Genomic DNA, 17,452 nt, shown 5'->3' with positions numbered 1-17,452 from the left:
TTCAACATCTTGGTACTTCCCCGAAACAACTGGCATTTCATGCCTACTTTGGCATTTCAAAAGAAGCGGAAATAAATTAATCAAATTTTCAAATTTGCATCAGCTGTGTTTTAAGTCCAACCAGGCACTACTCTGTACTTCTATTTATACCAGTTGAAAGAATAACACCCATCCTAGTCTTTACTGAGGTACATGTTATTTAAATAAAATAACTTTTATTTAACTAATTTTTATTTCGTTGATTAAATGTATAAATGATGTTTGGTTTTGTAAATTAACAGGAAGTACTTTTACTTTTATAACTGATTTCCAGTCCGATCGTTTCAGCGCAATAACCTGGAAAAATACTGCTATGATCCATTTTCATGTTGTAAAATAACTATATACTATATAACAAATATTAAACATTCTAACCATTAATAAATAATGTCTTTATTGTCCGTGAAAATAAAGACATTAAATTGGGATGCTAAACAAAATGCCAATAAGTCAATAATTTAAGTGTATTAAGCATAACCTTTACTAATATGCTTCTAGTACAACATGGATAAGTACTTTTTTAATTATAGTATTTGCTTGCTTATTATTTTTTTTTGCATGGTCAAGAAAACACCACGGTTTGTGATAACTTTTATTAGGTGAATCCGACATCTCAGACTGTAAGTAAGTAAGTAATTTTTATTTGTATAGTACTTTTCCAGACCAGGGTCACAAAGCGCTTAAACAATCAAAACAATACTCAATAAAGTATACACTTTAAAGGGCAAGATAAAACTGTAACATCAGATGAAACAAACATCTTCAGGTTCAAGGGCATTGAGGTAAAAATGGAACATTTTACATTTCAGGATAATTAAGGACTCAAATGGACTTTGATGAAGCATCAAGTCAAGGTCATCATGTGTTCTTCTTCACCCTAAAGTGTTGAAGATACAACAGCAAAACAGACCCGTACAAAATCCCAGCAGGCACGACATTTCATCGAACTCTTGAAACACTGTGAGAGAGAAACACACTTCAGAGTTACTTAAAGAGCACCTAATGTGAAAACACAACACAATACATTCTGACATCAGTCTGGTGGAGGTGTCCTAAATCGGTTAAGTACCTACATGTTAATCATGAAACAAAATAAATATTTAGGTGAGAGTTACTTATGCCTTTAGGTGTTTTTGTAATGTGTACATTAAGCAGCAAACCTTATTTTTTTTATTATTTTTTAATGAACAAAACGAGAGTTTCAGGGCTGACTTGAATTTTACGTGAGTCCTTAAATGCAACTCGTGTTTTTGTGACCAATCAGAGCAGAGTGGGCGTGGTTGCTCGGACGAGATTTAAGCTGTGTCTCAAATCGCATACTTCTCTAGTTCTTCTTCTTAGTATACTGGAACTTAGTATGCATCAGGATAGTGTACGTACTAACTAGTACGCAAATTCTCGAGAGATCATTCAAATCAAACACTGCCGCTACGCACTAACCGGAAAGGACGCAACAGCTTCTTCTTCTACTACTATTTAACGATGGTTGCAACAAGCTGTTGGAACTCTATCACTGACACCTGCTGGCAGCACGTTTTGCAAGTTTTGATCAAGAAATAAATAAAAAAAATATGAGAAACAAAATATTATCGAGATATTTACATCGGTATCAGCACCGAAGACGTGCTAAGACTACTGCTGGCTGAAAATGCACCTGTAAGTATATGCATATACTGTATACTGTATATATATATATATATATATATATGTATATGATGTAACATAGGTTTACAATGTCAACTTCACTAAGATGGCGGCTGTTTAGGTAGTTTTGTGGGCGTTTTAGTACGCCAATTTAGTGTGCATGGCGCACTACATTTCGCATACTAAGAATTGAGACGCACTTACACACTGAAAATACTAACTTTGAGTATGCAAGTGTGCAATTTGAGACACAGCATTAGTCTCATCTGAAACGGCGCGTATAAAGTGGGCGGGGCTTAAGCATATTTTCTAATGTAAATATCTTTATTAAAGAGAGTTTTATGCAAAAAGGAAGATACTGATGAGTATAATAGAGGTCCTAGAACAATTTAAGAGACACTTTGATCAGCACATTAGCTGCACTTTAACTCATTGTTTCTTGTTGAATTCAAATTAAGAAAAAAGAAAAAAGAAACCTGCTTTCCCAAAAGAACTGTCACTTACTTTGTTCTTCACGCTCACGATCGACGTCATCCCCTTGTAATTGTTGACCTGGTTGGCGTCCCATCTGGAAGGCGGGGTTGCTGTAGTATCCCGGCACATAGGGCGCCGTGACAAGAGGCCGAGTGTCTCTGACGTGGAACGCAGATGGTTGGAAACCTTGAGGTTTGACGTTCACAGTGTCTTTCCGAGGTTGAGGCTGACTGGAGAAGCTGCTCGTCGGATTGGCTCCTGGAACAGGAGCCGGGACCTGACCGAGGAAGGCGGTGTTTGGATTGGCTCCCGCTAAAGGAGCCGGGACCTCCGGCGGGACGGTGGTCGTCGGATCCACCACCGTGTAGGTGGGAGGAGGATCAGGCTCCATCTGTTTTGGAGATAACGTCAGTATTCATTCTGAGGTCATTACTTCTTTTTGTGGGTCCTACATGTTCGCACATGCTGTTACGATTGGTAGTGATGGTCTGATGAAGCTTCATGAAACAGTGTCATTATCCTCAGAGTCCACTAGATGGTGGTCTCTGCACTATTTTCTATATGCACTGTTCTAATGAAATGTCACATCATTTTGAAAATGATGGCGCCACCTAGTGACCTGTAAACAATATGACACTGTTTCATGAAGGTTCACTAGCGCATCACTAACGATTGGACCTCGTTTGGATTCTACTTCCCAGATTCATCACTAATAGACTCAGAGACTCATTCATTCCTCATGCTATTAGACTATGGATTTGGGGGCGTTTTAAATATTGCATAGAATTAATGTTTATAAAAGTATAAATATGAATAACTTAGAAATAGTGCAATATAGTATAAATAGAATAAATAAATAACGTTTTAAATATTGCATATAATTAACATATATAAAAGTATAAATATGAATAAGTCACAAATAGTGCAATATAGTATAAATAGAGTAAATGAATAACGTTTTAAATATTGCATAGATTTAATGTTTATAAAAGTATAAATATTATTGAGTTACAAATAGTGCAATTTAGTATAAATAGAGTAAATAAATAACGTTTTAAATATTGCATAGAATTAATGTTTATGAAAGTATAAATATGAATAAGATACAAATAGTTCTATATAGTATAAATAGAATAAACAAATAACATTTTAAATATTGCATAGAATTAACATATATAAAAGTATAAATATGAATAAGTTACAAATAGTGCAATAAAGTATAAATAGAATGAATAAATAAAGTTTTAAATATTGCATATAATTGATGTTTATAAAAGTATAAATATGAATAAGTTACAAATAGTGCAATAAAGTATAAATAGAATAAATAAATAACGTTTTCAATATTGCATAGAGTTAATGTAAATAAAAGTATAAATATTAATAAGTTACAAATAGTGCAATATACTATAAATAGAATAAATAAATACCGTTTTAAATATGGCATAGAATTGACGTATATAAAAGTATAAATATGAAAAAGTTAAAAATAGTGCAATATATTATAAATAGAATGAATAAATAACGTTTTAAGTATTGCATAGAATTAACGTATATAAAAGTATAAATATGAATAAGTTACAAATAGTAAGTAAGTAAGTAAGTAAGTAATATTTATTTATATAGCGCTTTTCGAGACCAGGGTCACAAAGCGCTTAAACAATCAAAACAATACTCAAAAAAGTACATACTTTAAAGATAAAGATAATACTGAGAACAACACAGGAGTTCGAGAAATTCAAGGAAAAGCCTGAACAAATAGAAACGTCTTAAGATGTTTCTTAAAGGAGTCAGTAGACTCCATCAAGCGCAAAGAGAGAGGAAGATTGTTCCAAAGCTTAGGAGCAACAGCCTGAAAAGATTTCTCTCCTCTGGTCCTGAGCCGTGTGCGTGGAACCATCAGTAGATTCTGATCCACAGACCTCAGAGCCCGAGCTGGGGTGTAATGCTGGATCAGATCAGTTATGTAAGGAGGAGCCTGACCATGAATAGTTCTGAAAGTAAGAACCAGAATTTTAAAGTTGATCCTGAAAGAAACTGGAAGCCAGTGAAGAGTTTTAAGGATCGGAGAAATGTGAGTTCTTCTACTTGAGCGAGTCAGAATTCTCGCTGCAGAGTTCTGAATAAACTGCAGGCGAGACAGATCCTTCTTGTTTAGACACGAAAATAAACTGTTACAATAGTCCAGACGAGAAGAAACAAACGCATGGATTACAAGCTCCAGATCATGTTCCGACAACATTTTCCTAAATAGTGCAATATAGTATAAATAGAATGAATAAACAAATAACGTTTTAAATATTGCATAGAATTAATGTTTATGAAAGTATAAATATTAATAAGTTACAAATAGTGCAATATAGAATAAATAGAGTAAATGAATAACGTTTTAAATATTGCATAGATTTAATGTTTATAAAAGTATAAATATTAATGAGTTACAAATAGTACAATATAGTATAAATAGAATAAATAAATAACATTTTAAATATTGCATAGAATTAACGTATATAAAAGTATAAATATGAATAAGTTACAAATAGTGCAATAAAGTATAAATAGAATGAATAAATAACGTTTTAAATATTGCATATAATTGATGTTTATAAAAGTATAAATATGAATAAGTTACAAATAGTGCAATAAAGTATAAATAGAATAAATAAATAACGTTTTAAACATTGCATAGAATTAATGTAAATAAAAGTATAAATATTAATGAGTTACAAATAGTACAATATAGTATAAATAGAATAAATAAATAACATTTTAAATATTGCATAGAATTAACGTATATAAAAGTATAAATATGAATAAGTTACAAATAGTGCAATAAAGTATAAATAGAATTAATAAATAAAGTTTTAAATATTGCATATAATTGATGTTTATAAAAGTATAAATATGAATAAGTTACAAATAGTGCAATAAAGTATAAATAGAATAAATAAATAACGTTTTCAATATTGCATAGAGTTAATGTAAATAAAAGTATAAATATTAATAAGTTACAAATAGTGCAATATACTATAAATAGAATAAATAAATACCGTTTTAAATATGGCATAGAATTAACGTATATAAAAGTATAAATATGAACAAGTTAAAAATAGTGCAATATATTATAAATAGAATGAATAAATAACGTTTTAAGTATTGCATAGAATTAACGTATATAAAAGTATAAATATGAATAAGTTACAAATAGTACAATATAGTATAAATAGAATGAATAAATAACGTTTTAAATATTGCATAGAATTAACGTATATAAAAGTATAAATACGAATTAGTTACAAATAGTGCAATATAGTATAAATATAATGAATAAACAAATAACATTTTAATTATTGCATAGAATTAATGTTTTTAAAGTATAAATATGAATAAGTTACAAATAGTGCAATAAAGTATAAATAGAATAAATAAATAACGTTTTAAATATTGCATATAATTGATGTTTATAAAAGTATAAGTATTAATAAGTTACAAATAGTGCAATATGGTATAAATATAATGAATAAACAAATAACATTTTAATTATTGCATAGAATTAATGTTTTTAAAGTATAAATATGAATAAGTTACAAATAGTGCAATAAAGTATAAATAGAATAAATAAATAAATAACGTTTTAAATATTGCATATAATTGATGTTTATAAAAGTATAAATATTAATAAGTTACAAATAGTGCAATATGGTATAAATAGAATGAATGAATACAGTTTTAAATATTGCATAGAGTTAATGTTTATAAAAGTATAAATATTAATAAGTTACAAATAGTGCAGTATAGTCTAAATATAATACATAAATAACTTTTTACGTATTGTATAGAATTAATGTTTATAAAAGTATAAATATTAATAATGGTCTCGAAAAGCGCTATATAAATAAATATTACTTACTTACTTACAAAAAGTGCAATATAACATAAATAGAATAAATATATAACGTTTTAAATATTGCATAGAATTAACGTATATAAAAGTATAAATATGAATAAGTTACAAATAGTGCAATAAAGTATAAATAGAATAAATAAATAACGTTTTAAACATTGCATAGAATTAATGTAAATAAAAGTATAAATATTAATGAGTTACAAATAGTACAATATAGTATAAATAGAATAAATAAATAACATTTTAAATATTGCATAGAATTAACGTATATAAAAGTATAAATATGAATAAGTTACAAATAGTGCAATAAAGTATAAATAGAATTAATAAATAAAGTTTTAAATATTGCATATAATTGATGTTTATAAAAGTATAAATATGAATAAGTTACAAATAGTGCAATAAAGTATAAATAGAATAAATAAATAACGTTTTCAATATTGCATAGAGTTAATGTAAATAAAAGTATAAATATTAATAAGTTACAAATAGTGCAATATACTATAAATAGAATAAATAAATACCGTTTTAAATATGGCATAGAATTAACGTATATAAAAGTATAAATATGAACAAGTTAAAAATAGTGCAATATATTATAAATAGAATGAATAAATAACGTTTTAAGTATTGCATAGAATTAACGTATATAAAAGTATAAATATGAATAAGTTACAAATAGTACAATATAGTATAAATAGAATGAATAAATAACGTTTTAAATATTGCATAGAATTAACGTATATAAAAGTATAAATACGAATTAGTTACAAATAGTGCAATATAGTATAAATATAATGAATAAACAAATAACATTTTAATTATTGCATAGAATTAATGTTTTTAAAGTATAAATATGAATAAGTTACAAATAGTGCAATAAAGTATAAATAGAATAAATAAATAACGTTTTAAATATTGCATATAATTGATGTTTATAAAAGTATAAGTATTAATAAGTTACAAATAGTGCAATATGGTATAAATATAATGAATAAACAAATAACATTTTAATTATTGCATAGAATTAATGTTTTTAAAGTATAAATATGAATAAGTTACAAATAGTGCAATAAAGTATAAATAGAATAAATAAATAAATAACGTTTTAAATATTGCATATAATTGATGTTTATAAAAGTATAAATATTAATAAGTTACAAATAGTGCAATATGGTATAAATAGAATGAATGAATACAGTTTTAAATATTGCATAGAGTTAATGTTTATAAAAGGATAAATATTAATAAGTTACAAATAGTGCAGTATAGTCTAAATATAATACATAAATAACTTTTTACGTATTGTATAGAATTAATGTTTATAAAAGTATAAATATTAATAATGGTCTCGAAAAGCGCTATATAAATAAATATTACTTACTTACTTACAAAAAGTGCAATATAACATAAATAGAATAAATATATAACGTTTTAAATATTGCATAGAATTAACGTATATAAAAGTATAAATATGAATAAGTTACAAATAGTGCAATAAAGTATAAATAGAATAAATAAATAACGTTTTAAATATTGCATATAATTGATGTTTATAAAAGTATAAATATTAATAAGTTACAAATAGTGCAATAAAGTCTAAATATAATACATAAATAACTTTTTACATATTGTATAGAATTAATGTTTATAAAAGTATAAATATTAATAAGTTACAAATAGTGCAATATAGTTTAATATAATACATAAATAACGTTTTAAATATTGCATAGAATTAATGTATATAAAAGTATAAATATTAATAAGTTACAAGTAGTGCAATATAGTATAAACCTTCCAGAAGATGTGGAGTTCTGATGGTGACGTTCAATTCCTGCTAGTCTATATAAGCAACTATATAGAATATATTCAGTCTCTTTGATCCACAGACTCACTTTAGTATCGCAGTGATGTCATTTAGTCACCAGAGCCCCTTCAAAAGGAATGTACTTTCGGGAAAATGATCCATGTTTTTTTAGTTCAGTAGTGCTGGCTTTGTGGTCCGGACCCACAGAAGGAATTGTACGTTTGTTTGTGTATTTATTTCATAATTTCCTATTTTCCAGTTTCTGTAAATTAGTATGTTTTACACAAAAGAATCATAAACAAACAATCGTAGAATTTCATATGGATGGATGGATGGATGGATGGATGGCACAGTAGACAATAGAAGGTACAGAAGTTTCATAAAAGCAAGAACAAGCACAAAGAGCAAATAGAATATAAGGTGCAAATATAAAGATAATAGATCAGAGGAGGAAAAACAATTACATTAAACAAGAAAAACGATTGTTCTGTTATCAAACAAGTTTAAGCTGACAAGATATTTAATTTTGTCTGCCCCTTATTCATAAGTAATTCATTTCTATTTCGATGTACTTCAACAACTTTTTGTTAATACATGATCATGAATGTCATGTGAGCATACTATGTGTAATGTGTGCATAATGTGTATCATTTGGTCATTTATTGATTTCATGTGAGCAGTACATTTTCAAAATCAAACGTATGTTATGGTTGTGACGGTAAGTTAATGTCAAAAAGAACCTGAAATCAATCTGAATTTTCTTTTGAAAATAAAAAAGGATAAACGCTTCCAGTATCTTAGACGTAAGAAGCAACTCAAAAATGATCACCGGTAGTTCAACTTCCAAGAATGATATCGCAGCAGACCGATGAAGACAATAAAATAACCTCCTTGGCAGGGGAAATAAGAGGCTTGAAGTCTAATGATGAACGGTCTACTGTTGACTGTGAGGACTCGGACGATGGTTAAGTTAAGAGGAAAACATTCTTAAAAAAAGCTTGTATATAAAAACAAACAAACAAGAAAAGCATTGTATGGGAATCATTTATTTGAATGCAATTCCCTTTTAGAAGCAAACAAGCATGAAAATAGCTCAATTTGGTTCATTCAGTTCGGCGATCACAGTTTTCTTACAACTTTATTTCTCTTCTCTATCCGAATGTAAAAATAATATTCAACCAATTTTCCACATTAAGATCAGCTTGAGATAAAAACATAGCATTGGGTACCAACAGTTATCAAAATTATATTTGTAATCTTCTAAAAGGCATTCAGTTCACCGACAGTGCGAGTTCCCCTGAAGACATCAGTCAGAATGACAGAAAAAGAAAAAAGATCACATTACAAAGCGTCAGGTTCTCGAGAGCGCCCCCTGCAGCTCATTAGCAGCCAGGCTACCGGTGGTGTTTGAGGCTTGAAGGACGAGGAGGAGGAGGAGGGGGACGGAGGAGCAGATGCCAAAAGAAACAAACAACGGTGAGATGTGCAGACGAGGAACTTTCGGAGGTAATCACGGTCATAAAGTGCTAGTAGAGCTTCACACTAGATGAGCCTGATATCCAAGTGTTATGTGTGCTTTATTTTGTGTGTGTGTGTGTGTGTACGCCGTGTGTAGGTTTTTAAAATGCAAAGACAACAACGGCCTGAGATTTTTTTCGACACGTCTAGAAGCTCTGCTCAGTTACAAGCGGCTACAAAGTCGAACTGTGGGACCGGTTGAGTCCGTCGACAGTGAGTGGCTCTGAACAGGAACGTCAATATTGGATCAAATCTTTATTTATAGACGTGCAAATGACCTGTAAATAGGATATAGAGAGGGGGGTTAGTAGGAGGAGGTGGAGGGTTGGGGGGTGTAAAAGCAGATCGGGGTGTTTGGATTCCGAGGCACAGAGAAATGATGAGGACTTTTATTTTGGGGGGGAATCTGGTTATGTCAGGATGTCCCAGATGCAGCAGCAACACAGGGCCGTCCAGCAGGCCGTCAGGCACGTGTCCGCCGTGTCGTCTCTTCGGTTCTCCACCACGTACACTGCACACCAGAGAGAAGAGGTGTGAGTGCGCTAGAAATCCAGCAAGTCATTACCATTTTTTTTTTCCCTTTTGATACATTTTTGCGCTACCGGAGGCAAAATCTTTGATTTGAAGTGGGAATTATGTCATTGGCAGCTTCGCTTTCCGTCTGACTGAGACCGAGGCCGCTACGATTGTCTGGTAATTATCTCATCATAGGAGCTTCATCGTCTTAGGAGGACATGGAAGACAAATTAGCCTCAGTGAAGGGTTTACTTATTTTGCATGAATTCCATTTCTATTCCAGGGAACAATCCTAGCGACTCATTATTCTCGTGGTTGAATCCATCACTTATTACGACGACCAAAGGCATAATAAAGCGAAGACAAGACAGAGTCCTGTATCCGTTTTATAGTTTCATATATTTTATTAGTCAATTTTATTTTTCTGTTATTGGGAAAAATTAGTCTAGTTTTTTGGGATGAGAAATACCTTCACACTGGTCAGATTTAAGCAAGTTGCCAGAATCAGAAAATGTTAGCGTTTTAAACAACACAGGAATTTGTTATGGTGGCATTAAAGAATATAAAAATAACAATAATACAAACGGAATAAAAACAGATTAATTAAATAAATCAAGATATTAAACTAAAATAGGAGAAATTACCATATAAATAAATAATAAAAATACTAAAATAAGTCAAATTTAATTAAACAATATGATCCACACGTGCATTTCTACTCCGATTATTTGTCTACGATAAGCCAAAGTTTGCTCTTATTCTTTCTTTGTCAGACAGTAGTAAAAATAGTCCTTATCGGGAGGAAGTGTGGGTGATGGATAATTGACCAACTTGGTCGATTATCTGATCTGACTTTGCACTTTGTTCTTCTGTCAGCTGCTGTGTGGTGACTGGAATCCTATTTTATCAAAGGGATTTAAAGAAAGGCATCAACACAGTTCCATCCATCCATCTATGAGTTTTTAATATTAATTTACTAGATGGACTGATAGACTTTATGAATCCCTCTGTAGATCTCCTTCAGGAAATTAGGTAACTATGAATGACTGTCATTATTTGCGTCACAGACAAAGTTCAGTGAAGTTTTAATAACAATTGCTAGATCACTATTTTAGGTGTACCCTTTATATACGTTAAAACATGTTAAGAAAGACTTGACTCAAATTGTAAGCTCACAAATCAACAAAAAAACACATCATAAAATGAATAATGTTAACTATATGGTTTGATCTGAGGCGTAATAATAATCTTCATGTGGTCAGTACAGTACAGACGTGCCAAGTTACCTAGACACTTTTCCAACACAACACTATTTATACAATTCAATGAAATGACCAATTTAAGACCACCCCGAATCTCCTTTCATGACCGACCACATTTGTGTTTTGTATTATTTCAGGTAGTTTCCCTGTGCATCTGTGACGCCAAACACACATAGTGCAACAACTCACCCGTGTTCTTAGGAGCAACTCCATACATGGGCCCAGGAGGTCCACCCTGCCATTCCGGCTGACCTGGTCCAGGTTGGGGTCCACCCTGCCAGCCTGGTTGTCCAGGGTATCCTTGATAAGGACCCTGTCCAGGGTAGGGACCGCCAGGACCCATTGCACCTGCTGCATAGTTTGGGTAGCCTGGATTGGGTTGTTCCATGTTAGGGTAACCTTGCGGAGGAAAGCCCTGAGGCGGGTAACCCTGTTGAGGAAAACCCTGTTGAGGGAAGCCTTGAGCCGGATAGCCCGGAGCAGATGGGCCACTGCCCGGGTAGGGAGGCGGCGGATCGGTATTCATCCCAGAGTTTATCGATCACCTGGGAAAAACAGAAAGTGATGTCAATATTAACACAAGACCAAGCGATGACTTTTGTCATGTAGGTTGAATGTGTATGAGTCAGCAGGGATTGATGATATGATGACCCATGTTTTTTATACTGTACTATAGACGTTATGTAACCAGAGACTAGTGGTGTTTCAGTCTTTGTTTTTGCCAAGAGTTTTTTGTTTTACAGCATTGGGCTCAAAGATGTCACCAAAAACAGCAATAAGTTACTGGATCTACAGCCTTTTTAATGGCACGGTTCAACCTTTCTTTGAATAGGTACGACTCAGAATTCAACCACCACAATTACATATATTATAATAATTCAATTCAATTTTATTTAAAGTGTCTTATCATAACAAAGTTATCTCAAGACACTATACAGTTGAAATAAGACTATAGTTGATTAAGGAAAAATAGATCCCAGCAATTCAATAAAGAGAAAGAAGCGAAACACTGTACAGTGAGCTGTACAGTGAGCTGTGTATGTATCTGATATATTTTCTTCTACATCTAATGAAATGCAAATGCATTGTTTCAGCAAACAAATGGAAGAAAAAGAGAACTTTAAAAGGGGAAGTTTTGGTTTACTTCCATGTTTTTTTTTTTAACATGTTCAGTCTTCACTACGTCCAACCAGAAAATCTCGTAGAATGTTGGAAGTCAACGAGGAATTGAAACCGCCCGTGTGTTTGCATCATCTAATGTGCTTGTGTCTAGTTATGAGCTCCTCTGAGAGTCACGCTGTATATGTACACTGCAAACATCCAAACAGAACAGCGACTGTTCAACCGCGTGAAACCTCCTTTCATACCCCACTAGTATTTCCGTACACGCCAAACTGTAAAAACAACAACATTAAAACATACTAATGACTACGGGATATTACGAAAAGCTTTTAATTAGTTATTTTGTAAGTTCAATCTTTATTATGGTTGCGAGTCTCTCTTTGGTTGCCACAGTCACAAGGACCTGCAGAGATTTAAGGTCCCCAAGACAGTACCAGCCATTAGACACTCAAAAGATACTGCCAAAGGAACAACAAAACCAGCAAAATGGCAGAGATGACTGAAAAAGAAAGGATAAATCTCCACAGGGATTAATAAAATCTATCTGATCTAATATAATATCAGGCTCCAGCAGATTTTAAAGCTGATGTTTGGACACATTTTTGGCTTTAAAACAAAGCAAGACACTAACAATGTCGATAAGAGCCATAGATAGATAAAACTTTATTGATCCCTCTGGAGGTCTCCTTCAGGAAATAGTTTTTCCAGTCAGCACACACCAACACAGACGATAGATCAAGTATAGACTCATCTTTTCGCTCCATTCCTTCCCCCAAACTCAGAATTAAACAATCTCATACCACAAGGAATGAATGAGTCCCTGAGTCTATTAGTGTTGCATCTGGGAAGGAGCATTCGTGCACTCCATCGGATTCTCTGCTCACTGATGACAGTGTTCAGAGGATGACTGTCATCATCCATGATGGACAGTAGTTTGTCCAGAGATCTCCTCTCAGCAACTGTCACCAGTGAGTCCAGCTTCATCTTCTCTTCTGTAATATTGCCAGAGTTTGTTTTCATGTCTTAACAAGAAGGAGCTGTCTCGCCTGCAGTTGATACAAAAATCTGCAGGGAGAATTCTGACCTGCTCTAGTAGAAGAACTCACATTTCTCCGATACTTAAATCTCTTCACTAGCTGCTAGTTTCTTTCAGGATCAATCTTAAAATTCTGCTTCTTACTTTCAGAGCTATTGATGGTCAGACTCCTCCTTACATCACTGATCTGATCCAGCCTTACACCCCAGCTCATGCTCTGAGGTCTGTGGATCAGAATCTACTGATGGTTCCTCGCACACGGTTCAGGACCAGAGGAGAGAAATCCTTCCAGACTGTTTCTCCTAAGCCTTGGAACGATCTTCCTCTCCCTCTGTATTTGATCTACTGACTCCTTCAAGAAACATCTTAAGACATTTTTATTTGTGCAGGCTCTTCCTTGATTTTCAAAGACTCTTGTGTTTGTCTCTGTGTTGTCTTGGTCTTTTAAATATTTGTTTTATTGGGATTTTCTTTATTGTTAGAGTGCTTTGTGACCCTGGTCTTGAAAAGCGCTCCATAAACACTAATTACTTACTTATTAACATTCCCACCCCAACACACCACAGCATAGAACACAGCATGCGATCATCAGTGTGATATCTGGACCAGCCTGTCCTTCTCCACAATGTTAATGATCTACATCTGACTGTAACACATGTGCATCTAATATGGCTGATGTTAAGCATGTAATATTATGAATGTTCACTATGCTATGATGTTTTTTTTTACAATTAAATTCTTTAAAAGAAACAATATATCATTCTTCCAAAATTATCGCTATATATATATATATATATATATATATATATATATATATATATATATATATATATCGTATCGTCACACATGTATCGTGACACGTATTCTATCGCCAGATTCTTGCCAATAAACAGCCCTAGTATTTATAAACAAATAACTGTTGGCTCAAGTTAGACCTGGCAGGTCAGGCCTTTCTAAAAATATGTGAATGTCCAGAAATTGGATTCTAAAAGAACATTTTCAGAAGCCTGGAGAACCGTTTTAACAAATCTGTGGACGCACCGATGTCTGTGTTACAGGACCGATATCTAGATTATGTCTTATAAGAAGATGATCTTCATCCTACGAAAGACATGTCGGCTTTAGCAACTGACTGTTGTCTTAAAACCAGCTGACAGATGGCGACGTTTTCAGCAACCATGGTAACAGAGCTGCAGCAGGATAATACAAATCCACAGCTTATTTGTTTGTAGTTTAAATAAATGAACAAGTAGAAAAACAAAAAAAAACACGCCCATTGTGCCTCTTCTTGGCGAGAACAGTGATGACATCAAAAGTCACCTGAAACCACAACGTGTAACATTACACACCATCTGCTGACTGAGAGCTTGTCTAAATGATCAGTACTGGGACGGTCGTGCTTATCTTTAAGTCTCATTCGTCAGATTCAAAACACAAAAGACTCAGTTTTAACACTTTTTTTTATAGAAGAAAAGAAACAAGAAAAACAAATCGAATACCCATATTTGTTTTTTTAAACTCCCATGTACTTGTTTTTCCTTCTTGGTTAGACAGCTGGCACATGTGATCCAGTTCAGACACTGTTTCCAAAACACTATCACAGTGATAGTGTCTGTGGTGGGAAAAGAGTTTTCATTATTTGCTTCACAAAAGACTTGGTTCAGTGAAGTTTGTATTGCCGGATTGGTATTTTATGTGTATCCTTTATATACATTAAATGTTAAGAGAGACTTGACTCAAATTGTAACCTCACCACAACTCAGTAAAAACCTCAATATAAGGAATAGTGATAACTATATGGTTAGATCTGAGGCTTAATGAAAATTGTAAAAGGAATATAGTTTGTGTCGTTGCATGGTCACTATCAGTACAAACATGCCAAAGTTATGTAGACACTTCTGCAACATAACACATTTATAAAAAACAATGAAATCACAGACCAATTTAAGTTAATCATTAACAAAGTTCAACCTGGATGTCTAATCTCGAAATGGAAATTACCCACCTGTCTTACCGGGGGATCTGATCCAACAAACCAGGCGACATTTTGTCTGATTACGAGACAGCAGTGAGCCGCTTTCACACGAGCCAGTGTTAATACCACTATAGTTCATTTGCTCTATTTATAGATATGTGCATGAACTTTGGGGGCTCTCTTAATTCCAGGTGCTTGATCGACCCTGATGTTACTTATATATTTGACTTATTATTTTGGTTGAATTAAGATGATGGTCGTGAATTTGGAACAAATATTAATAGAAATTATGCCTCATTGTTTTGACCTGAAATGTCCCAATAAAAGACTTGATTTTACACTTTAAGTTGAGAGCTGAAATTAAAGTTAAAGTAGGCATTAGATCCCTCCATCATCCACTGTCCCTCGTAAGCTAGCAGCCAATGTTGTGGCTGTTTCAATATTAGGTATCGTCAACAAGAGACACATTTAAGCTCAGCATTTATTTGGATAACTTTATTGACTTTAACAAAAAATAAATAAATAAAGAAGCGCTCTGGTGTTGCGACAAGCCGATGACTGTGTGACTGGTGACAGTTGCCGAGAGGAGGTCATTGAACAAACTACTGTCCATCATGGATGATGACAGTCATCCTCTGAACACTGTCATCAGTGAGCAGAGAATCAGATGAAGTGCACGAATGCTCCTTCCCAGGTGCAACACTAATAGACTCAAGGACTCATTCATTCCTCTGGTTATTAGATTGTACAATTCTTCTTATTATTCTTCTTCTTTATGTTCTTATTTTATTCTTGATTTATTTTTGATTTTATATGAAAAATTGCTGTATTTTCTGTGGCTATTGGAAAAAAACAAAATCGATAAATTTTTACCTTACCTTACCTTAAGATTTTGAGAAACTGTGGGTGTGATTAGTGTTAAGAAAAGGGAAATTGGTGACAGAAAATTCTTAATAAAACGAATGAATCGCAGTATATTCTATATATTTTACAACATATGTAAAAATGGGTTACAAGGGATTTAAAATAAAACAAACAAATGTCAATTTACTAAACTATTAATTGAAAAGCATACGATCAAATGTGTCAAATATTGGTGGATCACTATACATTAAAAAAAAAAAAACACTATACATTTTCCATGATACATAATTTCACAGATATATTTTCAATTTAATTATAAATATTTAATTTATAATAGTCAATACCCATTTGCTACTACGGATGGAAGAGCTAGAGAGATTAATGCATCTTTACAACTAGATAATGACTTTTAAAATACTAAATAATAAATTTGATGCGCAACATTAGGCCATGAGACAAACCGTTACATACAGACGGATGTTAAAAAACATGTTCAAATCTAAGATTTAAATGTTATTTTAGAGGCAGAATAGTGAAGCTAACATTGGAGTTGTTTACTTCCCTGCGTTAGATATTAAAACATGGAGGATGGGAATGAAAAACGAGTAAACAAAAGACACGGTGAGATTTAAACATTATATCCATACATCATTAGATAACGCTTATAATTCTATTAAAATATGAAAGTAGGTTTTAATAAATAAAATGGAAGCCCTTGTTTACGTTCCGTGTGCTACGCGTTTATAGCCCAGTAGCACCTGCAGGCCACGACTCTCCACCAACACGTCACGAACTAGCGATACCGACGCGGAAACGAGTGATCACTCACCTTTAAAGATAGTCCTGGACCACAACCTTCAGTCCGTCTCTTGGTAAAAACCCTGGTTTTAACTTCTCTCTTTGTTAGTGTTTTTTTTTTTTACCGCAATGGGCGACCAGTGTCTTCTCTCCGGGAGGCGAGAGAGAGAGTAGCGGGCGCTGACGTCATTGGACGCGATGCTCGGCCGTTCGGTCAACGAACGGGTTTGATTGGCTGCTTTAATACATCGCTGGGACGCCGCAGCCAATGGGATGAGAGAGCGGTGACTAAATTAACGTTCAAGGGTTAAAAGGTTACCGGATCACATGATTGGCTACACCGTTTTATGACGCAACACTTACTATAAACACGTCATCATGACTATCGGGAAATGTTAACTTCCTTTTTAATTGAATTGGCTATATTTATTTTATTATTGTATATATGTCTTCTCTATGATTATTATTATTATTTAAAAATAATTAGAAA

The 17,452-nt window shown here is 32.8% G+C and overlaps 2 protein-coding genes across 2 annotated transcripts; both read right to left on the bottom strand.

The window, feature by feature from the left end:
* Window positions 1–651: 651 nt before the first annotated feature.
* LOC148071756 (uncharacterized) lies at window positions 652–7,875 on the bottom strand. The gene is made up of 3 exons (XM_087799544.1): window positions 7,859–7,875; window positions 2,188–2,548; window positions 652–997 (listed from the first exon to the last, which is right to left on the bottom strand). Exons 2-3 carry the CDS (start codon window positions 2,546–2,548, stop codon window positions 912–914), a joined length of 447 nt encoding a protein of 148 aa, XP_087655670.1. The 5' UTR covers window positions 7,859–7,875; the 3' UTR covers window positions 652–911.
* Window positions 7,876–8,899: 1,024 nt separating this feature from the next.
* Window positions 8,900–17,145, bottom strand: LOC148071755 (cysteine-rich transmembrane module-containing protein 1). Its single transcript, XM_087799557.1, has 3 exons — window positions 16,994–17,145; window positions 11,357–11,712; window positions 8,900–9,900 (listed from the first exon to the last, which is right to left on the bottom strand). The coding sequence occupies exons 2-3, from the start codon at window positions 11,691–11,693 to the stop codon at window positions 9,800–9,802; spliced, it is 438 nt and encodes a 145-aa protein (XP_087655683.1). The 5' UTR covers window positions 11,694–11,712; window positions 16,994–17,145; the 3' UTR covers window positions 8,900–9,799.
* Between the last annotated feature and the right edge of the window lie 307 nt (window positions 17,146–17,452).

The sequence above is a fragment of the Callionymus lyra genome, chromosome 9, assembly GCF_982586985.1.
Source record: "Callionymus lyra chromosome 9, fCalLyr1.hap1.1, whole genome shotgun sequence".
NCBI classification, from domain to species: Eukaryota; Metazoa; Chordata; class Actinopteri; order Syngnathiformes; family Callionymidae; genus Callionymus; species Callionymus lyra.
This window is presented reverse-complemented; position numbering and strand designations above follow the sequence as displayed.

Bases quoted from the DNA above. Each gene is read 5' to 3' on its own strand.
- LOC148071756 (XM_087799544.1), bottom strand. From the start codon at position 2,548: ATGGAGCCTGATCCTCCTCCCACCTACACGGTGGTGGATCCGACGACC. The intron at 998-2,187 runs GTAAGTGACAGT...TCTCTCTCACAG, and splicing joins TCGTGAGCGTGAAGAACAAA to TGTTTCAAGAGTTCGATGAA.
- LOC148071755 (XM_087799557.1), bottom strand. From the start codon at position 11,693: ATGAATACCGATCCGCCGCCTCCCTACCCGGGCAGTGGCCCATCTGCT. The intron at 9,901-11,356 runs GTGAGTTGTTGC...TCTGGTGTGCAG, and splicing joins AGTTGCTCCTAAGAACACGG to TGTACGTGGTGGAGAACCGA.